At 49.1% G+C, this 25,250-nt stretch overlaps 1 protein-coding gene across 1 annotated transcript in view; it reads left to right on the top strand.

Moving 5' to 3' along the window:
• Window positions 1-23,212, top strand: part of LOC147423667 (uncharacterized) — a 113,238-nt gene extending 90,026 nt beyond the window's left edge. The window contains exons 14-16 of the mRNA XM_086501680.1: window positions 22,142-22,305; window positions 22,381-22,531; window positions 22,715-23,212. Coding sequence (XP_086357806.1) covers window positions 22,142-22,305; window positions 22,381-22,531; window positions 22,715-22,915 — 516 coding nt within the window. The 3' untranslated portion in view covers window positions 22,916-23,212. The remainder of the gene's footprint in view (window positions 1-22,141; window positions 22,306-22,380; window positions 22,532-22,714) is intronic.
• The last annotated feature ends 2,038 nt before the right edge of the window (window positions 23,213-25,250 follow it).

Here is a 25,250-nt window from a genome sequence, read left to right as displayed (position 1 = left end):
TGTAGATAGGCTCCAAGTGTCCGGTAGGCCCTCACACATGGCACGGTTAAACATAACTGCTAGAAGCTCTGCTAGTAGGTCTTTGGCATGCATGAAATGCTCAGCTACTAGGCCCTCATGATCATATGCTCTCCCAGTCTTCATCCTATCAATGGCTTTCTTCACCATCTCGGCAGTGAAAAAGACACATGTATGTGGGCATGGGTCGGGGGGGTTGGGGAAGAGCGGCTGTCCAGGTACTGTGTACAAAGATGATGCGTACTGTCCCTAGGTCTCTGTGGAGGAAATAGCGGGGGGGGGGACTGCTCATGAAAAAGCGGCCACGCTTCACGCGAGTCTTGACTCAAGAATAGCTGATATAGATCCTTTTTTTTTTCCAAGACAAAGATCCTTCTATTAGTTAATGAAAACTGCCCATAGGGCTACATCCACCTCTGCAAGAGAGGGCTACTACAAGCATGATGGGGAGACTCTCCCAATGAAAAAACAGCATATATACAATGGGGCTAAATCAAGAGATGGGAGGAGGGAAAAGCCACACAGGTGGACAGTAGTGCCATTTGAGCACCCCCTGGACCATGGTGTAGAAAGGCCCAGGGCGCCAGAGTCGAAGGAAAGCCTCGCGGCGCTCCCGCATGCTGTCGGAGCTGCCCTGTAGTCCCTCAAGCTGTCCACTGAGAGTATGGATCAGCTCCAGCCAAAAGTCACGAACAGTCTTTGCTGGTGGCACAGGGCGAGCCTCAAAGATGCGGAAACAACGGGCCCGCCAGATGAACCAGAGAGCTAGGCCGTTGATGAGCTCCCAACACTCATCTCTTTCACTGCACCACTCCTGTGGAGTAAGGTCTGTAGCAGGCTGGAGTGTAGGTCGTCCCCCCTGTATCACTATCATCCTGCTGGTGGAAGATAGCTCAAACTGAAGTGCCGGGCCCGTGAGGGTGGACCAAGCCGCTGTCCCCCAAGTGTACTGTCGAGCCGTGGAGAGGGCAGGCATCAGCCGAAGAAATCGTAGCCACACTTGCTGGGCCGAGGGACAGTCCCAAAGACAGTGTCGCTGACTCTCCACCAACTGGTCATAGGTTGTACATGCGGCCGAGAGACCACTATGCACAAGCCAGCTCCCTACTGCTGTGGCTCTGTGTGCAACCAACCACCGGAACAAAGTGACGCGCCTCGGCTGTCTGGAGTCCCACAGCCTCTGCCAAAAAGCTGCCAAGAACTCAACTGTGAGGCCCTCCTCCTGCCAATGACGTGCTGCAGCGGGGCGGGCCTCTCTCTGTGCTGCAAGTATATGACGTCCAAGCCGAACAGTGTACTGAAAGAAAGGGACTCCTGGGCGGTCTGCAGAAGAGAGGGGGTCCCTCCAAAGCCACTCACCAAGATCCCACTGTACTCGTGCCAGTGGACAGCACTCCCAAGCCCATAGCCTCCAGTGTCCAGTCTCAAGAGCTGCTGGGTCAGGGTCTATGACGCAAGTCCTCCCACAGATGCCCACAACTCGGATGCTCTGGAAACAGAGCTGATATAGATCCTGCTCGAGTCTAGCCAAAAAAGCCCTCTTCTTCCGCCGCACCAGTCGTCGGAAGTCCATCTGTGACTTTCTATGAGTGACGCCCCCCAACAGCACTTCCCTCTGAAGTCTGGCTCTAGTCTGGCGGCACTCCTCATCGTACCAGCTGTTCTGAGGCATGCTCCCAAATCGGTGGCTCTGCTCAGGCTGGGTGTGTGGGTATGCTTCAGCTGCTGCCTCATGTAATGTCTGTGTCGGTATAGTAGTTAGCTCCTCCAGAGGTCGCCCCGGGTCCTCAGTGCATAAGCGTCTGTAGATTCCGTCCATGTATACCGAGTCCGTCTCCCTTGTGAATGTGTAGCAAGTAGGGGCTGCTACTCGTGGCCTGTGTGCTGCACTGAAATGGAAGGAGATGGTCATTGACACCAGAGCATGATCCACCGCCACCCCGACCGGTCTGGGCCCAACTGTGAGATCCTCGATACTAGAGATGAGATTCGGTTGTGCCATGACATAGTCCACCGTGCTGGCCCCATGTCTGTGTGGGAAGCATGTAAAACCTCCCCCAACAGGAAATCTCTGTAGGCCATTCAAGATGGCCAATCCATGTGCAGTGCCCATGTCTATCAGGTGTCGCCCATACTCAGTATATTCCATATCGTGTGATAGTCTGGAAAGGCCCGTCTCTGCCACATCTATCTCTCTTAACATCTCCTCTGAAGTATCATAAAACACTGCCTGGTGATGGGCAGTCCTAGCATTGAAGTCCCCAAGGATGATAATGTCACCGTCCCTAGAGAACTCCCATATGTCATCATCCAAAATAGAGAAAGGGGACTGTCCTCTGGGTGGTGCATAAACTGATGTACTCGGGGGAAAGTAACAAATAGCTAGATAGAGGTATCTGCCTGTCTCTGCTTTCAGTCTCACCCACATGTACCTAGCCTGCTCGTCCCTGCGGGCTATATGTATCAGTGGCTGCAGATCCTCTCTAAATAACACTGCCACTCCTCCCGAGCCCCGCCCTCTGTGCTCTGAGCGTGTCTCCTGTCTGTAGGCTGTCTCCCACCTATATCCACTGATGTGAGGCATGGATTGCCCAGGGGCCTGGTGTGTCTCAGAGTAGAAGATGATGTCTCTTCCAGTAAAGCTATCCTCAAAAGCACCCACATCAAGACGCATAGATCCATTGCAGTTCCAGGCAGCTACTTTGAGTGTCGTCCCATAAGTCTCGCACCGTCATGTGGAGCGTCGCTCGAGTATTACCACTTTTCCGTCTCGGTAAAAAGCGATCTTACCTTTTCCCCTTGCCGCTCTAATCTCTGGCATTACTTCCTGCATATGAGCGATCTGCGAGAGGGTGAGATCGTCCCCAAGAAAGATGCCAGTCTCTTTAAGAGTTGGTCTTTTCTTCAAGAATGACTTCTTTGCTTCCATGGAGGGAAAACGGAGGATGAGTGCTCTTTCTTTTGAGGTTTCTCCACTGTCTCCATTTTTCTTTATGTTGCCCACTCTCCATGTCCTTGTGTGTGTCGGCTCATGAATCCCCATCAAGGCTGTGAGTTCTTTTATTTCTTCGTCCACACTGCCTTTGTCTTTAAGACCGCAAATTCTCACATGTAAAGCGCGCACCCTTCTCCTCTGCTCCTCCTCTAGTGTTTGGTTAATGATGGTGTTGGGTGTGGACGTGGGCGTTATCTCCTTGTCTTTTCCTTTCTTGGCCACCTTGATCCATTTCTCGGCTTCGTCCGCCTTCTGTTGGGTTTTGGTAAGAACATCCACCCAAGAAGTCGTCATTTCTTTGTGCTGTTCTTCTCCCTCTTTGATGGCCCGTACTTGTTCCTTGATCGTGTTGATTTCTTCAATTACTGAGGGTTGCAGTTCGCCCTCTTCCAGTGTGTTTCTTGATCGGGTTTCGGCGAGTTCTTTGTTGAGTGACGTGATCTCTTCCTCTTGGGTCGTCACTCGGTCTTCCAGCATGCTTATCTTGTTCTCTTGGATCAGCACACGTTCTTCGAGAATGTTTATTGTGCCCCAGAGATTGCGGTTCATCTTGGTGATGGTCTCCGTCATTTCCTCTTTGCATTTTCGAATGGCATCCTCTAGGGGGTCGGCTTTTTCGTTCGTCTTCCTCATGCTTGATCGCCGTCCGCAAGGGGGTTAGATGCGCGTGTGCACCCACCCTAGCAGCGGGCACGGCAATTGGGCGAGTGGAGGAGTCGTCCTGTGCACCCCCACTAGCGACGGTCTCGGCGAGTGGTGGAGCGCGAGGCGGTATGGCCTGGGGGGGAAGCGATAGCTATAGGTTGGAGAGAGAGAGAGAGAGAGAGAGAGAGAGAGAGAGAGAGAGAGAGGAGAGAGAGAGAGAGAGAAGAGGGGGGGGAAGTAGATAGGGTGGGGGGGAGGGGGGCGGGCCAAAAAAAAATAAAAAATTCTCCCTACGCGTAGAGGATGGACGTCCTACGCGTGAGAGAAAAAATGAGGGGGGGGGGGGGGGGGGGGGAATTATTATGCGTAGGAGAGGGGGGGGAGACATACTACGCGTAGGAGATGGGGGGGGGGCTAGGGCAACGGGCGCGGGGGGTGCACAGCAGGGTGCCACAGGTGCAGCGAGCGGGGGGTGCACAGCAGGGTGCCACAGGTGCAGCGAGCGGGGGGGGGGGGGGGGGGGGGGGGGGGGGGGGGGGGCAGGGCGACGTGCGCGCGAGGGCGGGCGGCGTGGGCGCGATGGTGCAGCGGGGGCAGTGAGAGGGGGGGGGGGGGACGCAAGTCAGGCGACAGCAGCACAACAGCACAACAGCGCGAGGGGCAGCGCAAGCAGCAGCACAGCAGCGCGAGCCAGGCAGAGAGAGAGAGAGAGAGAGAGAGGAGAGAGAGGAGAGAGAGAGAGAGAGAGAGAGAGAGAGAGAGAGAGAGAGAGAGAGAGCACAGCAGGGCACGAGGTTGCGGGAGCAGAGCATGGCAGGGCGCGCGAGCAGGTTCGGGGGGCAGGATAGAGAGAGAGAGAGAGAGAGAGAGAGAGAGAGAGAGAGAGAGAGAGAGAGAGAGAGAGAGAGAGAGAGAGAGCACAGCAGGGCACGAGGTTGCGGGAGCAGAGCATGGCAGGGCGCGCGAGCAGGTTCGGGGGGCAGGATAGAGAGAGAGAGAGAGAGAGAGAGAGAGAGAGAGAGAGAGAGAGAGAGAGAGAGAGACTTTACTGAACCAACCCACCTTGGCAATAAATTGATACTTATTCAATGGAGGCAAGATGTATTTATATAGTCACCTTAGTAGATTGCCCTACCCAGACTTTGACAAATAAGTACAAAAAATACCTGAAAGATATAATAAATATTGGGATCACATTGGGCAGCTCACTTGAGGACCATAACTTTAACACCAGATACTTGGCTTCAGCATGGACAGCTTTCCTCCCTATCAATACTCCCTTGATGCACCATCACTATCTCTTACTTGGGTGGAGATTACTAGACTCATTCGAAAGGACCCGACCCAATTGGACATCAGGAGGACATGGATAGAGTTGACACAGGAATTGGGCACGAAGATGGCTTTCTATAGAGAGCATTTTCTCCAACTCACAGGGGATGGGTTTGTGATTTGATCTAGCTATATGAATACACATCGATCTCGTGGGTTACGGTGTGCCATTGGTCAGATACGGACATCTTCACACCAGCTTGATAGATTCAGAGGGATACCAGCAACTAGCAAGACATGCCGCCTATGCCATACAAAGCCAGAGATGGAGATGCATTATATATGTCAGTGCACAGTGTAGTACGAGATACGGGTCGCTTCCAATCTATTCAGAGAGGGCTTTGGACCCTTCTTTGGAGTCATGAGCTATCAAGACCAGAGATGTCTTGGACTGTATCTATGCAGAGATGGTGACCGATGAGACAGAGAGACAATCTCGAAGACAAATTACTGATTTCTTCACACTAGACATTTGATAGATAGAGGAGCAGCCACCACTGCGAAGCTCAGCTCATACTCATACCCGCGGTACTCTCATTGACCGAGCATTGGATCTAGGGAGATCGAAACGCCCACGACTGAGGAGAGGTGTCACAAAGTCATGACATGGCATGGCCTAAAGAATAGCGCCCGGACCAACTTAAAGAAGCAGAAGTTTTACCAACATACAGATATGACCAATAGGCCCGGAAGGGGTTAGGATTAAAAACCTTACCCCTTTCAACTTATGGGACCCGGCCAAGGGACCTAAAACCTTGTAAATAAAGCAGGACCACATTGTTGCTTAAAAGAAGTGATACGTGGCAGACTTTCATCATGGAGGACATTGATACGATCATGCACCGATCGATGCGAGCCATCTCTAGGTTTTGATACACACATATCCACCATTTTTTATCTGTTCTCTGAGATACACACCCACCTTTTGTATATGTACCCCTCAAGCTCTTGATACCCACCTTTTACAGCTTTAGTCGTGTTTCTGTTCAGTTAGTTTCTTTCTTTTTATCCAGACCTTGTATTAGCTTCACTCTTTGGTCTCATAGGTTATTTTGGCCTTTAGAAGACGTTGTATTTCATTTCATCTCTCTCTCTCTCTCTCTCTCTCTCTCTCTCTCTCTCTCTCTCTCTCTCTCTCTCTCTCTCTCTCTCTCTCTCGCTAGGTGTCAGACAAATGTAAATAACATTTCATTTCATCTCTCTCTCATGGGATAGTTTCCTACAACGTTAAAATTCTCTTCTTCTCTCTCTCTCTCTCTCTCTCTCTCTCTCTCTCTCTCTCTCTCTCTCTCTCTCTCTCCCTGGTATCTATGATCTCTCGACTGATTAGAGCCAAGGCTTCCGTACCGCATGATATCATTCGAGCGGAATTAGCTGCTCCCCCTATGGTGATTGAGGCACTTACTAGATCAGTCTCCTTTGTTCACAGTCTGTGGGATACTACCAGAGACAAATATGCCAGGGTGGCTCTAGAGTCCTCCAGACAATTAGCTCTTAATGGGGATACATCATGCTGGTATGCACAGATGGCATCATGGTTTCAGACACATGGTTTCACCATGGACAAGTTGCCTCCTTTTCAATACTCTCTACAGGCACCCTTGAGGTCTTTGACACAGGTAGAGATTAATAGACTCATTCGTCAGGATCTGATTCAGCTGGACACGAGGAGGACATGGATAGAGCCGATACAGGAGTTGGGCACAAAGACGGCTTTCTATAGAGAGCATTTTCTCCACCTCACGGAGGATGGGTTTGTGATTCGACCTAGCTATATGGATAGGCATCTTTCTCATGGTGTCAGATGAGCCATTGGCCAGATACGCACGTCCTCACATCAGCTCGAGATTGAGACTGGCAGATTCAGAGGGACACCAGCAGATAGCAGGATATGCCGCTTATGCCATCTAGAGCCAGAGACAGAGGTACACTACATATGTTATTGCACAGTGTACTATGAGATACGAGGCCGTTTTCATTGTCTATTCAGAGAAGGTTTCGGGCCACTATCTAGGGTCATGAGTTATGAGGATCATAGATGTCTTGGGCTATATCTACTTGAGCTACACAGGCATAGAGAAACTTTACTGAGGAGAGCTGAAGAGAGACAACCCCAGGTACAGATCACAGATTTCTTTACACTAGATACTGTACACCCAGAAGAACAGACAGAGGAGCAACCAACAGTAGAGAGGTCTACCCGCACTACTGGCATTCTAATAGACCGTGCATTGGAGCTAGGGAGATCTAGACGACCCCGATGGAGAAGAGGAGCTACACAGTTTCGAAGGAGGCTACAGCAAAGGATTCGAGCCATACTTTTTCGTCGTCCATAGTGCAGATGAAGATGGATCTCTATGCAGATAGATTTCTACTTACCTCCCAAATTGTCTACACATTGTATAGCTCAGTTCACACGATTCACGCCTTTCGCCTTTCACACCTATCCGCTTAGTTTAGGATTCCACAGTATTTATATCTTGTTATCCCTAGTTTAATTTATTTTGTTAATGTGACTTGATATCAGATACACCGCATTGTAACTTCCTGGTCTCATAGGTCACTTTGGCCTTTTGAAGACGTTAATATAACATTTCATTTCGTTTCATTTCTCTCTCTCTCTCTCTCTCTCTCTCTCTCTCTCTCTCTCTCTCTCTCTCTCTCTCTCTCTCTCTCTCCGCCTCCGCGAGATCATATAGACGAGAGGTTTCTCCATGTTCCCCCATCCATCTGTGCGACCCGGCCTCCCATGGTGATCCAATGAAGGTCCCCATATCTCAGCTCCATAGAGCAATGCTGAAGCCACCAAAGTGTCAAAGAGCCAAGGCATCAGTACCACGGGCCATTATCCGAGCAGAGCTAGCGGCCCCCCCACTAGTGGTTGAGGCGCTCACCAGATCAGTCTCCTTCATAAACCGCACATGGGAACTTCCTAGAGACAGATATGCTCGCATTGCACTTGAGTCCTCTCGACAGTTAGCCATGCAAGGAGATACAACATGCTGGTATGGGGAGATGGCATCATGGTTTCAGGCGCATGGGTTCAACATAGACAGGCTGCCACCATTCCAGTACTCATTGGATGCACCATCTCTCACTCTTACACAGTCAGAGATCACCAAGCTCATCCGCCAAGACCTGACCCAGCTAGACACCAGGAGGACATGGATACAGTCAACACTTGAATTGGGCACGAAGATGGCTTTCTATAGAGACCATCTTCTCCAGCTTACGGAGGATGGTTTTGTGACGAGATCCAGATACATGGACACCCACTTGTCTCATGGGATACGATGTGCTATTGGCCAGTTACGCACATCTTCTTACCAGCTGCGGATTGAGACTGGGAGATACAGCGGAGTACCAGCAGAGGCCAGGACATGCCCCTTGTGTGACATGGAGCCTGAGACAGAGTTGCATTATACATGCCGCTGCCCCGTCTACTACGAGATACGAGGCCGCTTCCATTGCTTGTTCAGAGAGGGTTTTGGACCACTCTCAAGAGTCATGGGATACGAGGATCAGAAATGCCTGGGTTTGTTCTTGCTCGAGCTGCGCAGACACAGAGATAGCCTGATGAGTGGCGAGGCTAGCCAGTCTCAAAGACGGATCACAGACTTCTTCAGAGCAGACACGGGACAGCCGCAAGAGCCACTCCCACAACAGAGCTCCCCCTTGTCTCACACGAGAGGCACACTGATCGACCGAGCGACTGAAGTGGGGAAATCTAGGCGCCCACGACTGCGGAGGACTACACAGCATCGATGGAGGCTACGTCAGAAGATTTGGAGCACTCTGGCCAGGCATGCACGACGCCCGGTCAGACTACTAACCATGGAGGAGATTGATGAGATCCGCCAACGACCGAAGCTAGATCTCCTGTGATTCAGCTATCCCAGCAAGCCGCCCATTTTTTGCTTAGTTCACATCAACCAGTCTAGGATCCCATAGTATATATCTTTGTTTTGTACTGTTGTTATTTTGTTACTCTGACTTTGTATCAGATCCACCACCTTCTAACTTTCTGGTCTCATAGGTCACTATGGCCTTTTGATGACGTTAATATAACATTTCATTTCTCTCTCTCTCTCTCTCTCTCTCTCTCTCTCTCTCTCTCTCTCTCTCTCTCTCTCTCTCTCTCTCTCTCTCTCTCTGGTGCCGCCCCTTGCTGCCCTGCGTGTCCGCGCGCTGCCCACCCCCAGCTGTAGCAGTTCGCGGCACAGCCGCTGCTGCAGCCCCACCTGCCACTGCCGCCCCTGCCGCCGCTGCCATTCGCTGCCGACTCCCCCTGTTGCGTCGCTCCCGCCATTGCCCCCGCCTGCTGTTGCCGCCTGCTGCTGAACTGCCCCCAGCCTCCCCCTCACACAGCCATCTCTCTCTCTCTCTCTCTCTCTCTCTCTCTCTCTCTCTCTCTCTCTCTCACACACACACACACACACACACACACGGTTACATACCCACACACACACTACACACATACACGCATACATACACGTACTCCCCTTCTCCCCTCTTCTTCACAATATGAAGAGAGGGTAGCTCCGAATACAACTATGTCTTCCCCCATCATCAAGACGCCGAAATCAACAATGAAGACAACCTTCATGCTCACGAACAAGAGGCTTGCACAATTGGAGAAGGACATGAAAGAATGGTGGATGGAGAGAGAGATATGGAGGGAGGAGAAAGCCACCTTCATCAAGCTATGGAACGAAGAAAAAGAGGACATGAGAGCGGAAATCCAAAACCTCAAAGAGGAGAAGGAGAGAAGGGCACGGGAGAACGAGAAGGAGAGGGAGAGATGGAGGAAAGAGCAAGAAGAGATGAAGGCACAAATCGACCTCCTTCATGCTTCCATCACATCCCTCACCCCCGAGGAAGGAGAGATTAAAGAGGAGGCTAAGGAAGCCCTCAAGGAGGAGATCACCAAAGCCCTCACCGCAAGCATTGAGGACAAATTAGAAGCCACCAAAGAAGGATGGGTCGAAGTGGTCAAAAAGAATATCAAGAAGGTAGCAAGAGAGGAAGCCCAAAAAGATGAGGTACTCATCGTACACACAACCATCGAGGAGGAGAAAATGCGACAAGCTCGCCGTCTCAATGTGCGAGTGACCGGCATCAAAGAAGAAGAAGGGTCCACACCCGAGAGCGATGGGAAAGCCTTATGCAAGAAAGTGGGATACAAGGAAGAAGAGATCCCTTTCTCCAAAGTTTGGAGAGCCGGCAAAGATCCAAAGAAGAGAGCTCTCATCCTCCAATTCGCCTCCGAGGAGTCTCGAACTTCTTTCCTCCGAAAGAGGGTCATCTTGAGAGGGCTAGAGGGCCCCCCGATTTATCTTGATGATGACCTCACAAAGATGCAACAAGATCACCGCCGCACGTGCATGCCTAGAGTCCACCAGGCCCGCAAAGAAGGGAAGAAGGCAGTATATCGAGATGGTAGGGTTATCATTGATGGCAAGACCATCGCATAGGGACTCGCGGCCTGTGGGACACACGAGGAGATTCATGCCACGGTTTGGAATTGCAATGGAGACCTATGGACACACCCAGAGAGACTTGAGGAGGTGATGAGAGGTCGAGACATCATTCTACTTACAGAGACACACGAGAGCCCAGAGAGAGGGTTACCACGGATACATGGTTTCCAATGGGAGTCTCTACATCGGGGATGTATGCGCCAGCACACCACTCGCGGTTCAGGAGGAGTGGCTATACTTTTTAGACAGGGGCTTCACAGCAGACTACAGATTGTTGCCCGGGACCCACAGGCCCGATACATGTGGATTCGCCTCGAGCTATCACGAGACAGGATCGTCTACATTGCCCTTTGCTACTTTGCTCCCACAGGCTCCAGATTCGCCCCTATTGAGCAGGAGTCACCGTACGCATGCCTCACGGAGGAGATTATGGAGTACTCCACACTGGGTGAAGTCTTCCTTATGGGAGACTTCAATGCTCGTACGCGCAGTGAGCAGTGTGAGACATATGACCACGAGGACCCAGAGGCACTACACACTTTAGATGAGGAGGCTACTATGAGAGATACAGCAGACAGAGCTCCAGTCACAGCCTACGGACGACACCTACTTCGACTTGGCTCCCAGCACCGTTTCGTTATTTATAACGGGATGGCCCAGTGGCCCACCTCAGGGGGCCTGACTTGTATGCCACATGGAGTTACAGAGGGAGGGGGGAGTACAGTCGACTATATTCTGGGACCCAGGGAGGCTACACACCTTATCACATCCTTCACCATTCCACCCATACCCATCGGAGCCGACCACACATACCTCTCTTTCTCCATCACCGGAGATACCATCCCACATAGCTCCACAGCACACACTCCACACACCACCATCCATTTCACACATGAGCTAGCCTCTCTTTACTCAGCCGAGGTCGAGCATGGCCTATGCCTCCTCCACCCATCCACACCACTCTCAGTTCTCACATCACATATCTCTTCCGTTCTCCACACTTCAGCTATTAGCTCTTTTCCACACACCACTCACACAGGACGCACTCCCCCCCCCGGGACTATGCCTCAGAACCGCTGGTATGATGATGAGTGCAGAGAGTTATACCGACGCCTCCGTGCACGGCGAGCCTTAGGAGAGATCACAGAGAGAGAGGCCATACGAGATATGAAGACGCTGACACGCCAAAAGCGGCGAGCATTCGAAGAGGCACAGGAGCTTGAGCTATACCGCCTATTCATGAGCATAGATAGCGCGACGGCATGGCGCACCCTGCGCGAGCCACGTCCGACCACAGCTATTGAGGATCCACAGATATGGCATGACTATGCAGAGCGCCTCTATGAGGTGCCAGGGCAGCCTCCTATCCCACAGCCACATGAGCCACGCCCCACGTGCTCCTCCTTCTTTACAGCAGAGATGGTAGAGAGGGCCATACGCCGCATGCAGCACAGACGATCAGCTGACCACACTGGATTACAGAGTGAGCACATCATTTATGCGGCCTCCACTATAGCCCCGTTGATTGCACATGTCTTCAACCGGGCTATAGGGGAGGGCTTCCCAGAGGAGTGGACACAGCACACCATAGTGCCTATCCACAAATCTGGCGACACCCTGGACCCAGGGAACTACAGGACTATCATGATTGGCCACACGATGGCCAAGCTATATGGAGCAGTACTTGAGGCACAGCTTAGCTGCTACGCAGAGACCGAGGGTTTACGAGCTCCAGGCCAGGCAGGTTTCAGACGAGCTTTCTCCACCACTGACCACATCTTCGTTCTGCGCTGCCTCATTGATGGGGCAAAGGCGCGGAAGAAGAGGCTTTACTGCTGCTTTGTGGATTTCCGCAAGGCCTTTGACACAGTCCCACGCGAGAGACTCTTCCAGCGCCTTCACAGCATTGGGGTACCGACAGAGATGATTTGGGCCATATATACTCTCTACGAGAGGGTGACGGGTCGAGTTCGTTGCCCAGGCGGCTTTTCAGAGACCATTGCTAGCACCATTGGTGTTAAGCAAGGATGCCCACTCTCCCCGACACTCTTTGGGCTCTACATCGACGAGATCTCCGACTACATACTACGAGCAGGGGGAGAGGGGAGCGACTTGGCAGGTACTCCGGTCCACATCATGTTATATGCTGATGATATTGTGTTGATTTCAGAGTCACCTGAGGGCTTGCAACGCCATCTTGAGGCCTTGGACGAATTCAACACACACAAGGGGTTGACTGTGAACCTTGGCAAAACCAAGGTCATGATCTTTCACACATCCAGTGCAGTGAGGAGCGCTGCCACCTTCACAGCAGCAGGAGGACAGGTTGATGTAGTCACCTCCTATGTCTATCTTGGCATCACATTCACCAGCCTACCAGGACCCTTCACTATGAGGCAGGCTGCTGCTGACAGGCTCACCCGAGGATATGCAGCTCTGACCATGCTAGAGCGGAGATGCCACCAGGCACACTTTCAGGAGCCCCGCACGAAGGGCTGGCTTTTTGACACCTTAGTCACCCCGGCCCTGATGTACTTGGCGGCAGTATGGGCACCAGGATTGACAGATGACCAGTGGACACAGCTTGAGAGGCCACAGGTATGTATGATCTCACGCTTGCTCCGCAGCAAGAAGACAGTGCCACATGACATTATTAGAGCCGAGCTCGCCACACCACCTATGGTTGTAGAGGCATTATTCCAGACAGTCTGCTTCATCCAGAGGATGAGAGAGGTACCTCCTGACAGACTTACTCGTAGAGCATTTGAGGCAGCTATACAGCTATCAGAGAGTGGGCATGCGAGAGCTTGGTACTCACAGGTCAGAGCATGGTTTGAGGGACACGGTCTTGACATGGAGAGCCTACCACCATTCCAGTACGACCCCCACTCACCATCTGTTCACCTCTCTCGCAGTGAGAGAAACTTGGTATTGAGACAGGATCTGTGGCAGCTATACACTAGGAGAGTCTGGGAGTCACCTGGCTTGGGGACGAGGATGTCAGATTACAGAGACCAGTTTCTCACCATATTGTCTGGGGGGTTCATACAGAGACCACGCTATATGGACACATATATGCCACATAGCTCACGGGTGGCGATTGGTCAGCTGAGAGTGGCTTCACACAGGTTAGAGATTGAGATCGGGAGACATACTGGTGTTCCCAGGGAGGAGCGAGTCTGCAGAGCCTGCACAGAGGAGGTGGAGAGTGAGGAGCACTTTGTATGTAGATGCAGAGCATACACTGAGATCAGAGGCAGGTATGAGGCCTTATTCAGAGGACAGCCCACTCTCCGAGAGATCATGGACTCTCGAGATCAGAGACAGCTCGGACGTTTCTTACTAGAGATACAGAGCCATCGGGACACACTACTACAGCCACGCACAGCTACACAGACAGAGGGGAGACAGTCGCAGCTCACAGACTTCTTTCAGAGGATTGCCACCCCTACCTCACCAGATACTCAGAGAGGAGTGACACTCCCACAGGCGGAGGTGAACCGAGCTAGACGACGACCACGAGTCACAGGCTACAGAGGCGTGAGCTCCCACCACCGACAGATCGAGGAGATCCGAACCCGGGAGCGCCGTGCCACTGAGGAGCGAGTAGCTCAGATGAGGGCCGACCCGACAGCTTTCATCCGGGTAGCCTTGGCACCAGCCCCGCCCATGTACCACATCTTACATCCCCCCATTTGTACAGGATGGAGCTAGAGAGCTTGATGCATTCTCATGATTGTACTACCTTGAGCATATAGACATGCATATACCCCTAGAGATAGAGCCCCATCCCTCCTCAGATACTCCATTACCTACATTCAGTTCAGTTTTGTATCAGTTTTGTTTCATTTGTCTTTCCGATAGACGGATGACATACACGCCATGTACATTTGATTTGTCTCATAGGCCGATTTCGGCCTGACATAGACGTTAAAAATCTTTCTTTCTTTCTTTCTTTCTTTCTCTCTCTCTCTCTCTCTCTCTCTCTCTTTCTCTCTCTCTCTCTCTCTCTCTCTCTCTAGGTGTCAGACAAATGTAAATAACATTTTATTTCATCTCTCTCATGGGATAGTTTCCTACAATGTTAAAATTCTCTTCTTCTTCTTCTTCTCTCTCTCTCTCTCTCTCTCTCTCTCTCTCTCTCTCTCTCTCTCTCTAGAGGACATGAGTACAGCCAACATAGGAGCTGGGTGCGAAGATGGCTTTCTACAGAGAGCATCTTCTCCCACGGCGGACGGTTTTGTGACGAGGCCCAAATACATGGACACCCACCTGTCTCATGGGATACGGTGTGCCATTGGCCAGATACGCACATCCTCACACCCGCTGCGGATCAAGACTGGGAGATACAGCGGAGTGCCAACAGAGGCCAGGGCATGCACCCTGTGTGACATGGAGCTTGAGACAGAGTTACACTACACATGCCACTCCCCGTCTACTACGAGATACGAGGCTGCTTCCACTTCTTGTTCAGAGAGGGCTTTGGACCACTCTCCAGAGTCATGAGGTACGAGGATCAGAGATGCCTGGGTTTGTTCCTGCTCGAGTTGCGTAGACACAGAGAAAGCCTGATGAGAGGAGAGGCTAGCTAGTCTCAGAGACACATCACAGACTTCTTTAGAGCAGACACTGGACACCAAAGGAGCTACTACCACAGCAGATCTTGTCGCCTCACACCAGAGGCACATTGATCGATCGAGCGACTGAGCTGGGGAGATCTAGACGCCCATGACTGCGGAGGACTACACATCATCGACGGAGGCTACATCAGAGGATTCGGATCACTTTGGCCCGACATGGACGACGCCCGGTCAGACTACTGTCCATGGAGGAGATTGATGAGATCCGCCAACGACCGATGCTGGATTTCTTGTGACTTGTGATTTAGCTATCCCAGCTAGCTGCTTAGTTCACACCTACCAGTTTAGGATCCCATAGTACTTTTATTTTATCATTTTATCATTTTGTCATTTCATTTTGTTACTCTGACTTTGTATCAGATTCACCACATTGTAACGCTTTGGTCTCATAGGTCATTTTGGCCTTTTGAAGACGTTAATATAACATTTCATTTCATTTTCATTTCTCTCTCCCCCTGTTGCCCTGTTGCAGCCCCGCCCCCTCCTCGCGCTCTCCCTTGCTACCCCGCTCTCTCTCTCTCTCTCTCTCTCTCTCTCTCTCTCTCTCTCTCTCTCTCTCTCTCTCTCTCTCTCTCTCTCTCTCCTCCCCCTGCTGCCCCCTCGCGCCCTTCTTTGCTGCCCTGCACCCTCGTGCTCACCTCCCCTTGCTGCCCCCTCGCGCCCTCCCCTGCTGCCCTGCACCCTTGTGCTCACCTCCCCCCTCCTCGCGCTCTCCCCTGCTGCACTGCCCCCTCCTTGTGCTTCCCCTGCTACCCTGCACACACCCCCCCCCCCCCCTGCCCCCCTGCTGCCCCGCCCCCCTCGCACTCTCCCTCTGCAGCCCTGTCCCCCCTTGCTGTCCCGTACGTAGAGAGAGAAATCGAGGAAAAAAGAGCAGAGAGAGAGAGAGAGAGAGAGAGAGAGAGAGAGAGAGAGAGAGAGAGAGAGAGAGAGAGAGAGAGAGAATGTGGAAAGAAAGTACGTAGAGAGAAAATGTAGAGAGAGAGAGAGAACCGATTTTTTCTCTCTTCAATTATGTGAGTGCGGGTTTTTATCCACCCAGCTCCCCATTTCCCCCCCCTCCCCTCCCCTCCCCCTCCCCCCTCCCTTTTCACACTTTGTCTTTTTCTTCACTTCATTCAATTTCTCTCCCTTTCCTTTTTGCGGCCTTCAATCATGAGGAAACAAAATGGCAAGGATGACCCGATGGAGGATGCCATTCAAAAATGCAAAGAAGAAATGAGCGAGTCCATCAACAAGATCAACCACCACCTCCTAGGTACTATTAAGGCACTCAACGAGTGCGTGTCGGCACAGGAAAGCACGATACATACACTTGAAGATCGTGTGAAGGCCCAAGATGAGGAAACGCACTACTCAAGAAAGAGCTTGTAGAGGTGCGATTGCATAATGTCCTCGAAGAGGGAGAGCTTCAACCCTCAGTGATCGAAGAAGCTTAACACGATTAAAGAACAAGTGCGGGCCATCAAAGAAGGTGAGGAGCAACAAAAAGAAATGACAACCTCGTGGGTAGATGTCATTACAAAGACCCAACAAAAAGCAGAAGACAACCATCATTAACCTGACTAGTGAGGAGCAAAGGAGACGTGTGCGGGCCTTACACGTAAGGATATGTGTCCTCAGAGACCAAGATAATGTGGATGAAGAGGTGAAAGAACTCATAACTTTGGTGGGGGTTAACGAGCATACGCATACGAGGGCTTGGAGAGTGGGCAATAAGAAAAGTGGGAGCAACGGGGAAACCTCGAAGGAAAGGGCACTCATCCTCCAATTCCCCTCCCTCCATGGAAGCGAAGGACTACTTGAAGAAGAGACCAACTCTAAAGAAGACATGCATCTTTCTTGGAGATGACCTCACCCTCTCGTAGATTGCTCATATGCAAGAGGTAATGCCGGAAATTAGAGCAGCAAGGGAGAAAGGGAAGATTGCTTTTTACAGGGATGGAAGGGTGGCGTTATTGGGGCGGCGCTCCGCATGACGGTGTGAGACCTATGGGACCACACTAAAGATGGCAACCTGGAATTGTAATGGGCCACTCTATCTTGATGTAGGTGCCTTTGAGGATGGTTTCACTGGGAGAGACATCATTTTCTATTCTGAGACGCATCAAGCTCGTGGGCAATTCATGCCACAGGTGAGCGAATATAGATGGGAGACAGCTTGCAGACAGGAGACCAGATCGGAGCATCGAGGACGGGGCTTAGGGGGAGTGGCAGTTTTATTCAGGGAGGAGTTGCAGCCATTGATATGTATAGCGTGCAAGGATGAGTAGGCTAGGTAAATGTGGGTAAGGTAAGGGCAGAGACAGGCAGATACCTCTACATTGCTATTTGTTACTTTCCTCCTAATACGTCAGTATATGCATGACCTAGAGGACAGTCCCCTTTGCTATTTTGGATGATGACATATGGGAGTTTTCCAAGGACGGTGACATTATCACATTAGGGGACTTCAATGCTAGGACTGCCCATCACTAGACAATTTTATGATACTTCCGATGAGTGCTTAGGGAGCTGGACGTTACAGAGATGGGCCTATCCAAACTATCACAAGATGAGGAGTACACTGAGTATGGCATATGGGAACTGCACATAGATTTGCCATTTTGAATGGCCTACAAAGATTTTCGACAGCTGAAGGTTTTATATGCTTCCCACATCAACATGGTGCTAGTACAGTGGATTATGTTATGGCCCAACCAGGTCTGATTCCATTCTTTCAGGATTTCATGGTGGGCACTAGGCCAGTTGGAGTAGCAGTTGATCATGCTATCTTGTCTTTCACTCTTACGTTCCAGTTCAGCACAACTCCATTAGGAGAGGTCCTTATACCTTCATGAGGGAGACGGATTCTGTGTATATGGATGCGATATACAGGCAAGTATGCACTCAGGAGCCGGGACGGCCACTAGATGAACTCACTCAAATATTGATAGAGACGCTCCATGATACTCTTGACCAGATTCTAACACTCAGAGCTATTATTGAGGGGGGTAGACACCATGGCAAGAGGATCTACTGTAGCTTTGTGGATTTCCGCAAAGCTTTTGACACAGTGCCAAGAGCAAGACTTATACGCAGACTACAGGACATGCGTGTGCCTATAGAGCTGATATGGGGTATTCTGGCTTTATATAGGACATTGATGGGGCGGGTACGCATTATTGAGGGAATGTCTGACATGGTCCACTCCACTATTGGAGTGAAGCAGGGATGCCCCCTATCTCCAACTCTTTTTGGGATGTATGTGGATGAGTTTTCAGACTATGTAGAGCGTTAGGGAGATAGAGGAGCTCAGCTAGCAAGGACATGGATTCCGTTGTTACTATATGCTGATGATATTGTGTTGATTTCTGACTCTCCAGAGGGGATGCAACGTCATTTAGATGCTTTGCATACATTTGCTCGTGACAGTGGATTGTCTGTCAACCTTGGGAAAACCAAGGTTATGGTGCTCAACACCACACCACAGTGGGTCAGGAGGTCAGCACCCACATTTACGTATGGCCAGGAGACTGTGGAGTACACAGATACATATATACCTATCTTGGTAGTTTTCGGTGGACCGGTGTTTTCACTGAGGAGAGCATCAGAGACTAGACTGACGAGAGCATTTGCAGCCTTGGGAGGACTGGAGAGGATGTGTTCAGGTTCAGTTCCAGGGACCGTGAACAAGCTCTGGCTTTTTGACACTCTAGTGACCTCAGCTATGCTCTACGGAGTTCAGGTATAAGGACCCTCAGTAGATCATCATGAGAAATTTGGCAACACAGATGGATGGAGATATATGGAGAGGCCTCTGGTCTCTATGATCGCTCGGATGATTCGGGCTAGGCCTTAGTGCCGCATGAGATTATGCGAGCCGAGCTAGCCACCGCGCCCCCCCCCCCCCCCCCGCCCCCCTCGTGGTTGAGGCATTGACTAGATCAGTATCCTTTATCAACAGTTTATGGGATCTCCCAAGGGACAGATATGCTGTTGCCCTGGAGTCATCTCAACAACTAGCACTACAAGGCGATAGAGCATGTCGGTATGGACAGATGACAGCATGGTTCCAGTTACATAGTTTCAGCATGGACAGATTGCCTCCGTTTCAATACTCCCTGGATGCACCCTCCCTATCTCTCACAGAGACTAGACTGTCCAGAGCCTATGCAGCATTGGGAGGGCTACAGAGGATGTGTTCGCAGGTTCAGTTTTGAGAACCATGAACAAAGCTATGGCTCTTTGATACTTTGGTTGCTTCAGCTATGCTTTATGGGGTCCAGGTTTGGGGACCATCTGTGAATCATGACAGTTGGAGGAACATGGAGAGACCCTTGGTATTTATGATATCCCAGATGATTAGAGCCAAGGCCTCCGTACCACATGCGATTATTCGAGCGGAGGTAGCCGCCCCTCCTATAGAGATTGAGGCTCTTACCACATCAGTGTCCTTTATGCACAGTCTATGGGATACACATAGAGGCAGATATACTAGATTGGCTCTTGAGTCCTCTAGACAGTTAGCAATGCAGGGAGACGCATCATGTTGGTATGCGCAGATGACCTCATGGTTTTAGAGGCATGGTCTCAGCATGGATGGATTGCCTCCTTTTCAGTATTCCCTGGATGCACCCTCCCTGCCAGTCACACGGACGGAGATCACTAGACTCATTCGTCAGGATCTTATATAGTTGGACACCAGGAGGACATGGGTAGAGCCGATGCAGGAGTTGGGCACGAAGATGGCTTTCTACAAAGAGCACCTTCTCCAACTTTCGGGAGATGGGTTTGTGACTCGTCCGAGCTACATGGACACTCATTTGTCTCATGGTCTACAATGTGCTATTGGTCAGATTCGCACATCTTCACACCAGCTTGAGATTGAGACGGGTAGATTCAGAGGGATACCACCGGAGTCTAGGATATGTCAACTCTGCGGTAGAGAGCCAGAGACAGAGCTACACTACATATGCCACTGCATTGTGTATTATGAGATACGAGGGCGCTTCCATTGCTTATTCAGGGAGGGTTTTGGACCCCTAGATAGAGTCATGAGGTATCGGGATCAGAGATGCCTTGGCTTATATCTACTTGAGCTACACCGACATAGAGATAGTCTGTTGAGGAGACATGGAGTACGACAGTCGTAGAGACAGATCACAGACTTCTTTGGATCGAGGGAGCCAAGAGACCAACCACCAGCACAGGGTTGTACCCGCATTCGTACCAGAGGCACCCTCATTGACAGGGCGACTGAGCTCGGGAGATCGAGACGACCACGACTGAGACACAGGAGCACACTCCATCGACGGAGACTCCAGCAGAGGATCAGAGACACGGCACCCAGATTGTCATTGAGGGCCTACTCTACATTTTCACATTTCACACTTCATTTCCAGTTTTCATTTTTTACTTTCAGTACTTTTTGTACTTGTACTTCAGACATTGTATTAGATTCACCACTTTGTATCTGATGGTCTCATAGGTCATTTTGGCCTTTTGAAGACGTTAATATATCATTTCATTTCACACGGACAAAGATCACCGGACTCATACGCCAGGATCTGATTCAGCTAGATACCAAGAGCACATGGATACAGCCTACACAGGGCCTTTTACAGAGAGCATCTTCTCCAACTCACGGAGGACGGTTTTGTGACTAGGCCTGCATACATGGATATGCACTTATCTCATGGGATACGATGTGCTATTGGGCAAATACGCACATCCTCACATCAGCTCCAGATCGAGATTGGCTGATTTCGAGGGGTACCAGCAGGGACCAGGATATGTCACCTGTGTCACTTAGAACCAGAGACGGAGCTGCACTACACATCATTGCCCGGCGTACTATGAGATACGTGGCCGCTTCCATTGTCTGTTCAGAGAGGGTTTCGGACCATTTTCTAGATTTATGAGATACGAGGATTAGAGATGTCTCGGATTGTTCCTGCTAGAGCTACGCAGGCTTAGGGAGAGCTTGCTGAGGACATCAGGGACAGACAGTCTCGGAGACGAATCACAGATTTCTTTACACAAGCCAGGGGAGAGGCAGAGGAGCAGTCACCACAACAAATCTCAGAGCCCACCCACACTAGAGGTACGTTGATTGACCGAGCCATTGAGCTAGGCAGATCCAAACGCCCACGACCTCGAGGGGTCTCCTACCATCGACGAAGGCTGCAGCAGAAGATACAGATCACTCAAGTTCGACATGCAAGACGCCCAACCAGAGTACTGACCATGGAGGATGTTGATGAGATTCGACAGCGACCGATGAGAGATTTCATTTGAACCCACAACCCCCCCCCCCCGAAAATCTCGTTTCAATTCCGAATCAGCTTTAGATTCGTTTCCTTAATATTTTTAGTGTTAGTTTTTTGTACTTTCCATACTCAGACATGATATCAGATTCACCAATTGTAACTTTGATCTCATAGGTCATTTTGGCCTTTCGGAGACGTTAATATAACATTTCATTTCATTTCATCTCTCTCTCTCTCTCTCTCTCTCTCTCTCTCTCTCTCATTCACTTCACCCCCTACCCCCGGGCCCCTACCCATATCCTACACAAGCCCAGCTAGCTGCTTAGCTCACATCTAGCAACTTAGGATTCTACAGTATTTTTATTTTGTTAATCATACTTTGTATCAGATCCACCACATTGTAACTTTTTGGTTTTATAGGTCACTTTGGCCTTTTGAAGACGTTAATATAACATTTCATTTCATCTCTCTCTCCCCCCCCCCCCCCTCCCCGATCTGACTTTGTATCAGATACACCGCATTGTAACTTTCTGGTCTCATAGGTCACTTTGGCCTTTTGAAGACGTTAATATAACATTTCATTTCTCTCTCTCTCTCTCTCTCTCTCTCTCTCTCTCTCTCTCTCTCTCTCTCTCTCTCTCGCATGGATGGGTGCGCATGGAAGTCGGTGTGTCAAGAACTGGCCTCTCAAGCCTAACAAATGTCATTTGTATGATTATGTTGATGTCAGAAATTTGTTACAGGACCTTACATCTTACATATTGTTTGTGTGTTCTGTAGCTTCATATAAGTGATGGGCTCACTGTTGTTGAGGGGAGGATGAAGGCAAGTGATACAAATGGTCACGTATCATCCAATGCTCTCAATGAAAGCAAGGAAGACAATTTGAATACCGAAGGCAACCTTCACGTTCTCATTGTTGATGCAGATTCAGATGATTCTAGGTAATAAAAGGCTACACCTAATAGATTTTTTAGGTCTCTCAAGATTGGATTGATAAGTTGTTTTCTGGTTGCTAGCTCTGGCATGAGCTGCCCGCCCATGGAGTTTTTGGAAGAGTCCTTTCTATCAGCTGCAAGGAAAAGGTTGTGTGAAGGTGGAATGTTGGTGATTAATCTTGTGGCTAGGGCTACAGCTCCCCATACAACTGTACCAGAGAAGTTAAAGAAGGTATTGATATTTCTTGCGTTTGTCGAATATATGTGCTCTCTTTTGTGTATATGCATCCTAATTTTTGCATTTGTGTATGTGGGTTTATGTGCATTTTCTTGTGCATGAGCAGTTGTGGAGTATATATTATGGTTGCATGGGCGGCGCTGTGCATGCATTCATGAACTCGTCCTCTGATTGCAGGTATTTGCTGAAGTATACTCTGTAGAAGTTGATGAGGATGTGAACCGGGTCTTGTTTGCTTTACCCCATCCAAGTGGTATTAACAATGAGGAGGGTATTTTGGACTCGGCTGGCAAGTTGCAACAATTAGCTTTGGATTTTGCCTCATGGGGCAGTGGCCCCAACATACAAGAGCTTGCTGTTAAATTGAGTCGATGTTGAGGACTTGCAACTCTCTCTCTCTCTCTCTCTCTCTCTCTCTCTCTCTCTAGAGTAGGGTTTTAAGAAATAGTGGAGGAGGTGTTTCTAGAGTAACTGGGTTGAGCTTTTATGTCTCCCATGTAGATTGTAATCACCTTTGAAGGAAGCTATGCTGATAAGTGCTATGTTTTTTTTAAATCCACGAAAAATGCTCGCATCTCTTGATTTTCCTTGTTGAAATAGCTAGCCTCAAAAGTAAAGGCAAAAAAAGAATTGATATTTGCAATGTTCACAAGGAAGCCTAGTAGTTGTGGGTGATGTGAAGGTTTCATGAAGAAGAGGAATTTCTGTAAAGGGGTCCATGCCACTTCGTTGAGGATCAAAAACCTCCTTGTACTTTAGGTGTTTCACATGTATAAAAGTGTCTTGGCCTTGTAAGCATCATAAATGTATAAGGCAAACAATAGGACTCCCATCTTTCTGTCATAAACTGTCACGTTTTTATCAAATTTGTGTGTTACTCTCGAGGAGGTTCAGTTTCCCTACTGCAAAGGAAAGCTTGACGAGCTTAACAGGAGAAATGTAGCCAAACCTTACAAAAACTTGTTGCTAGTAAAGCTCTACACTTGGCTACATATCAGTTGGATGCACTCACATTGTAGATTGATTCACCTATCCTTGTAACCACAATGGGATTGCATCCTCCTGACCGGAACATTGCCTCATCTTTATTCCTCAAGTAAATTGGTTGATCCTGGTAAGAGCACCAAGATAATCTTTGATGGGCTCTTCTAATGATATTGATACAAGCAAGTTTTCTTAATCAATTCTTCTATTTTAGGCCTTATGAGCGAAGGCATTTAGCAAACAAAGGAGGATATTGCAGACTTCCCAAAAGAAACCAAGGGACACTTCTTAGAGGCATTCATCTGCAATAATTAGCTATGTGAGAGAGCTTATCAAACCCTTATTCTCCCAATTTTCTCAAGTATGTTTTTTGACTTGGGTCGATAACTCCACACGACAGGTGTTCTTTCAAGATTTGGGAAAGTACTCATTCTTCTCAGTGGGCTTTTTTCACATTTGAAGAGTCCTTGATTAAGATTAATCTTCTTATGTGAAATTTGTAATAAAGGAAATAATTTGTCCCGAGTCTCCCACAATGGATGCATTGCTACATTTTGTCAAACATACCATTGAGCTTATACCATGAGCCTTGGAATATTTATTAGATTTCAATAAACTCTTAAAGCATATCTATAACAACTTATTTGGAATAGCCGATAATTTTGTCTAAGATAGAATTGATACAGATAGCGTCACATTTTTCTTATTCTACGTAGCTATTATTGAAGTTTTCATAGCTACGCACCAAGAAGGCACTTGTGAAATGTTTTAAGAATAGAATTGGTTCTCTATCACCATATGAAAAACTTGTAAAGTATCAAACTAATCAAGAAGTGCCAAAAGAACTCGACACTACTATGAAATCCTAATACTGCGCATATAAAACCTCGCGTACTCTGAACTAGGACTTCATGTTTAAATAGTTATATAACATATGGTCTAGCATGACTATTGCTTGTATAAATGTGCAACAAACATCCTACATTAGTGCAATTGTGATGCAAACAAGTTTGTGACATTAACATTTGTAGATTTGCTAACATCTCAATATCCTTGACTAATTTATGGAATTGCCAATGGCTTTTACAAGTTTGCATACTGAGCATTAGGTGATTAATCTCTTTTTTTCCATGTGCCTTACATTTGACCATGGTCATCCTTCCCCTGCACTCATGGATTGTTTTTAAAAAAAAAGAATACTGTCACAGTGCACCAACTTGTAAGCCAAATAAAGAAAGGCTCATTTCGGTCTCCATTTCCACTACAAGCAGTATTGCACAGGCTATTTTGTCATTTTGTGCAATCTTCTATGGTTTGTGCTATATAGCACAAGTTGTTCCCGCTTTGTTTCTCCTTTTTTTGGACAACTTTCACATCAGGTACAGCATTTACCATGGATGACAACAACATAGATGTGTTCAAGATGTTTGCTACTGAGGACAGATTGGATGGAGACAATTACCCTACACTTTCCGACAATTTATGCATCTGCCATAACAATCTATGTTATAAACAATTTCAACTTTTTCCTTCATGAATCGCTTCTGTAACTGGGGCATTCAAAGCAGTGCATAGGAGTATTAATGGAGGAATTCCACACCGGGTGGAACTTGTCAAGTGCACCCGTTGTTCAAACTACACAAGCCAATACTTGCTTGCCTAGAACAAACAAGTAGAAAAAATACAATAGAGATAATCGAAATAAGACATCATGGGCACCATACTACAA

The sequence above is a fragment of the Adiantum capillus-veneris genome, chromosome 26, assembly GCF_014529385.1.
Source record: "Adiantum capillus-veneris isolate H3 chromosome 26, ASM1452938v2, whole genome shotgun sequence".
Lineage (NCBI taxonomy): Eukaryota > Viridiplantae > Streptophyta > Polypodiopsida > Polypodiales > Pteridaceae > Adiantum > Adiantum capillus-veneris.
Note: the sequence above shows the minus strand (reverse complement) of the source record. Positions and strands in the feature narration are given on the sequence as shown.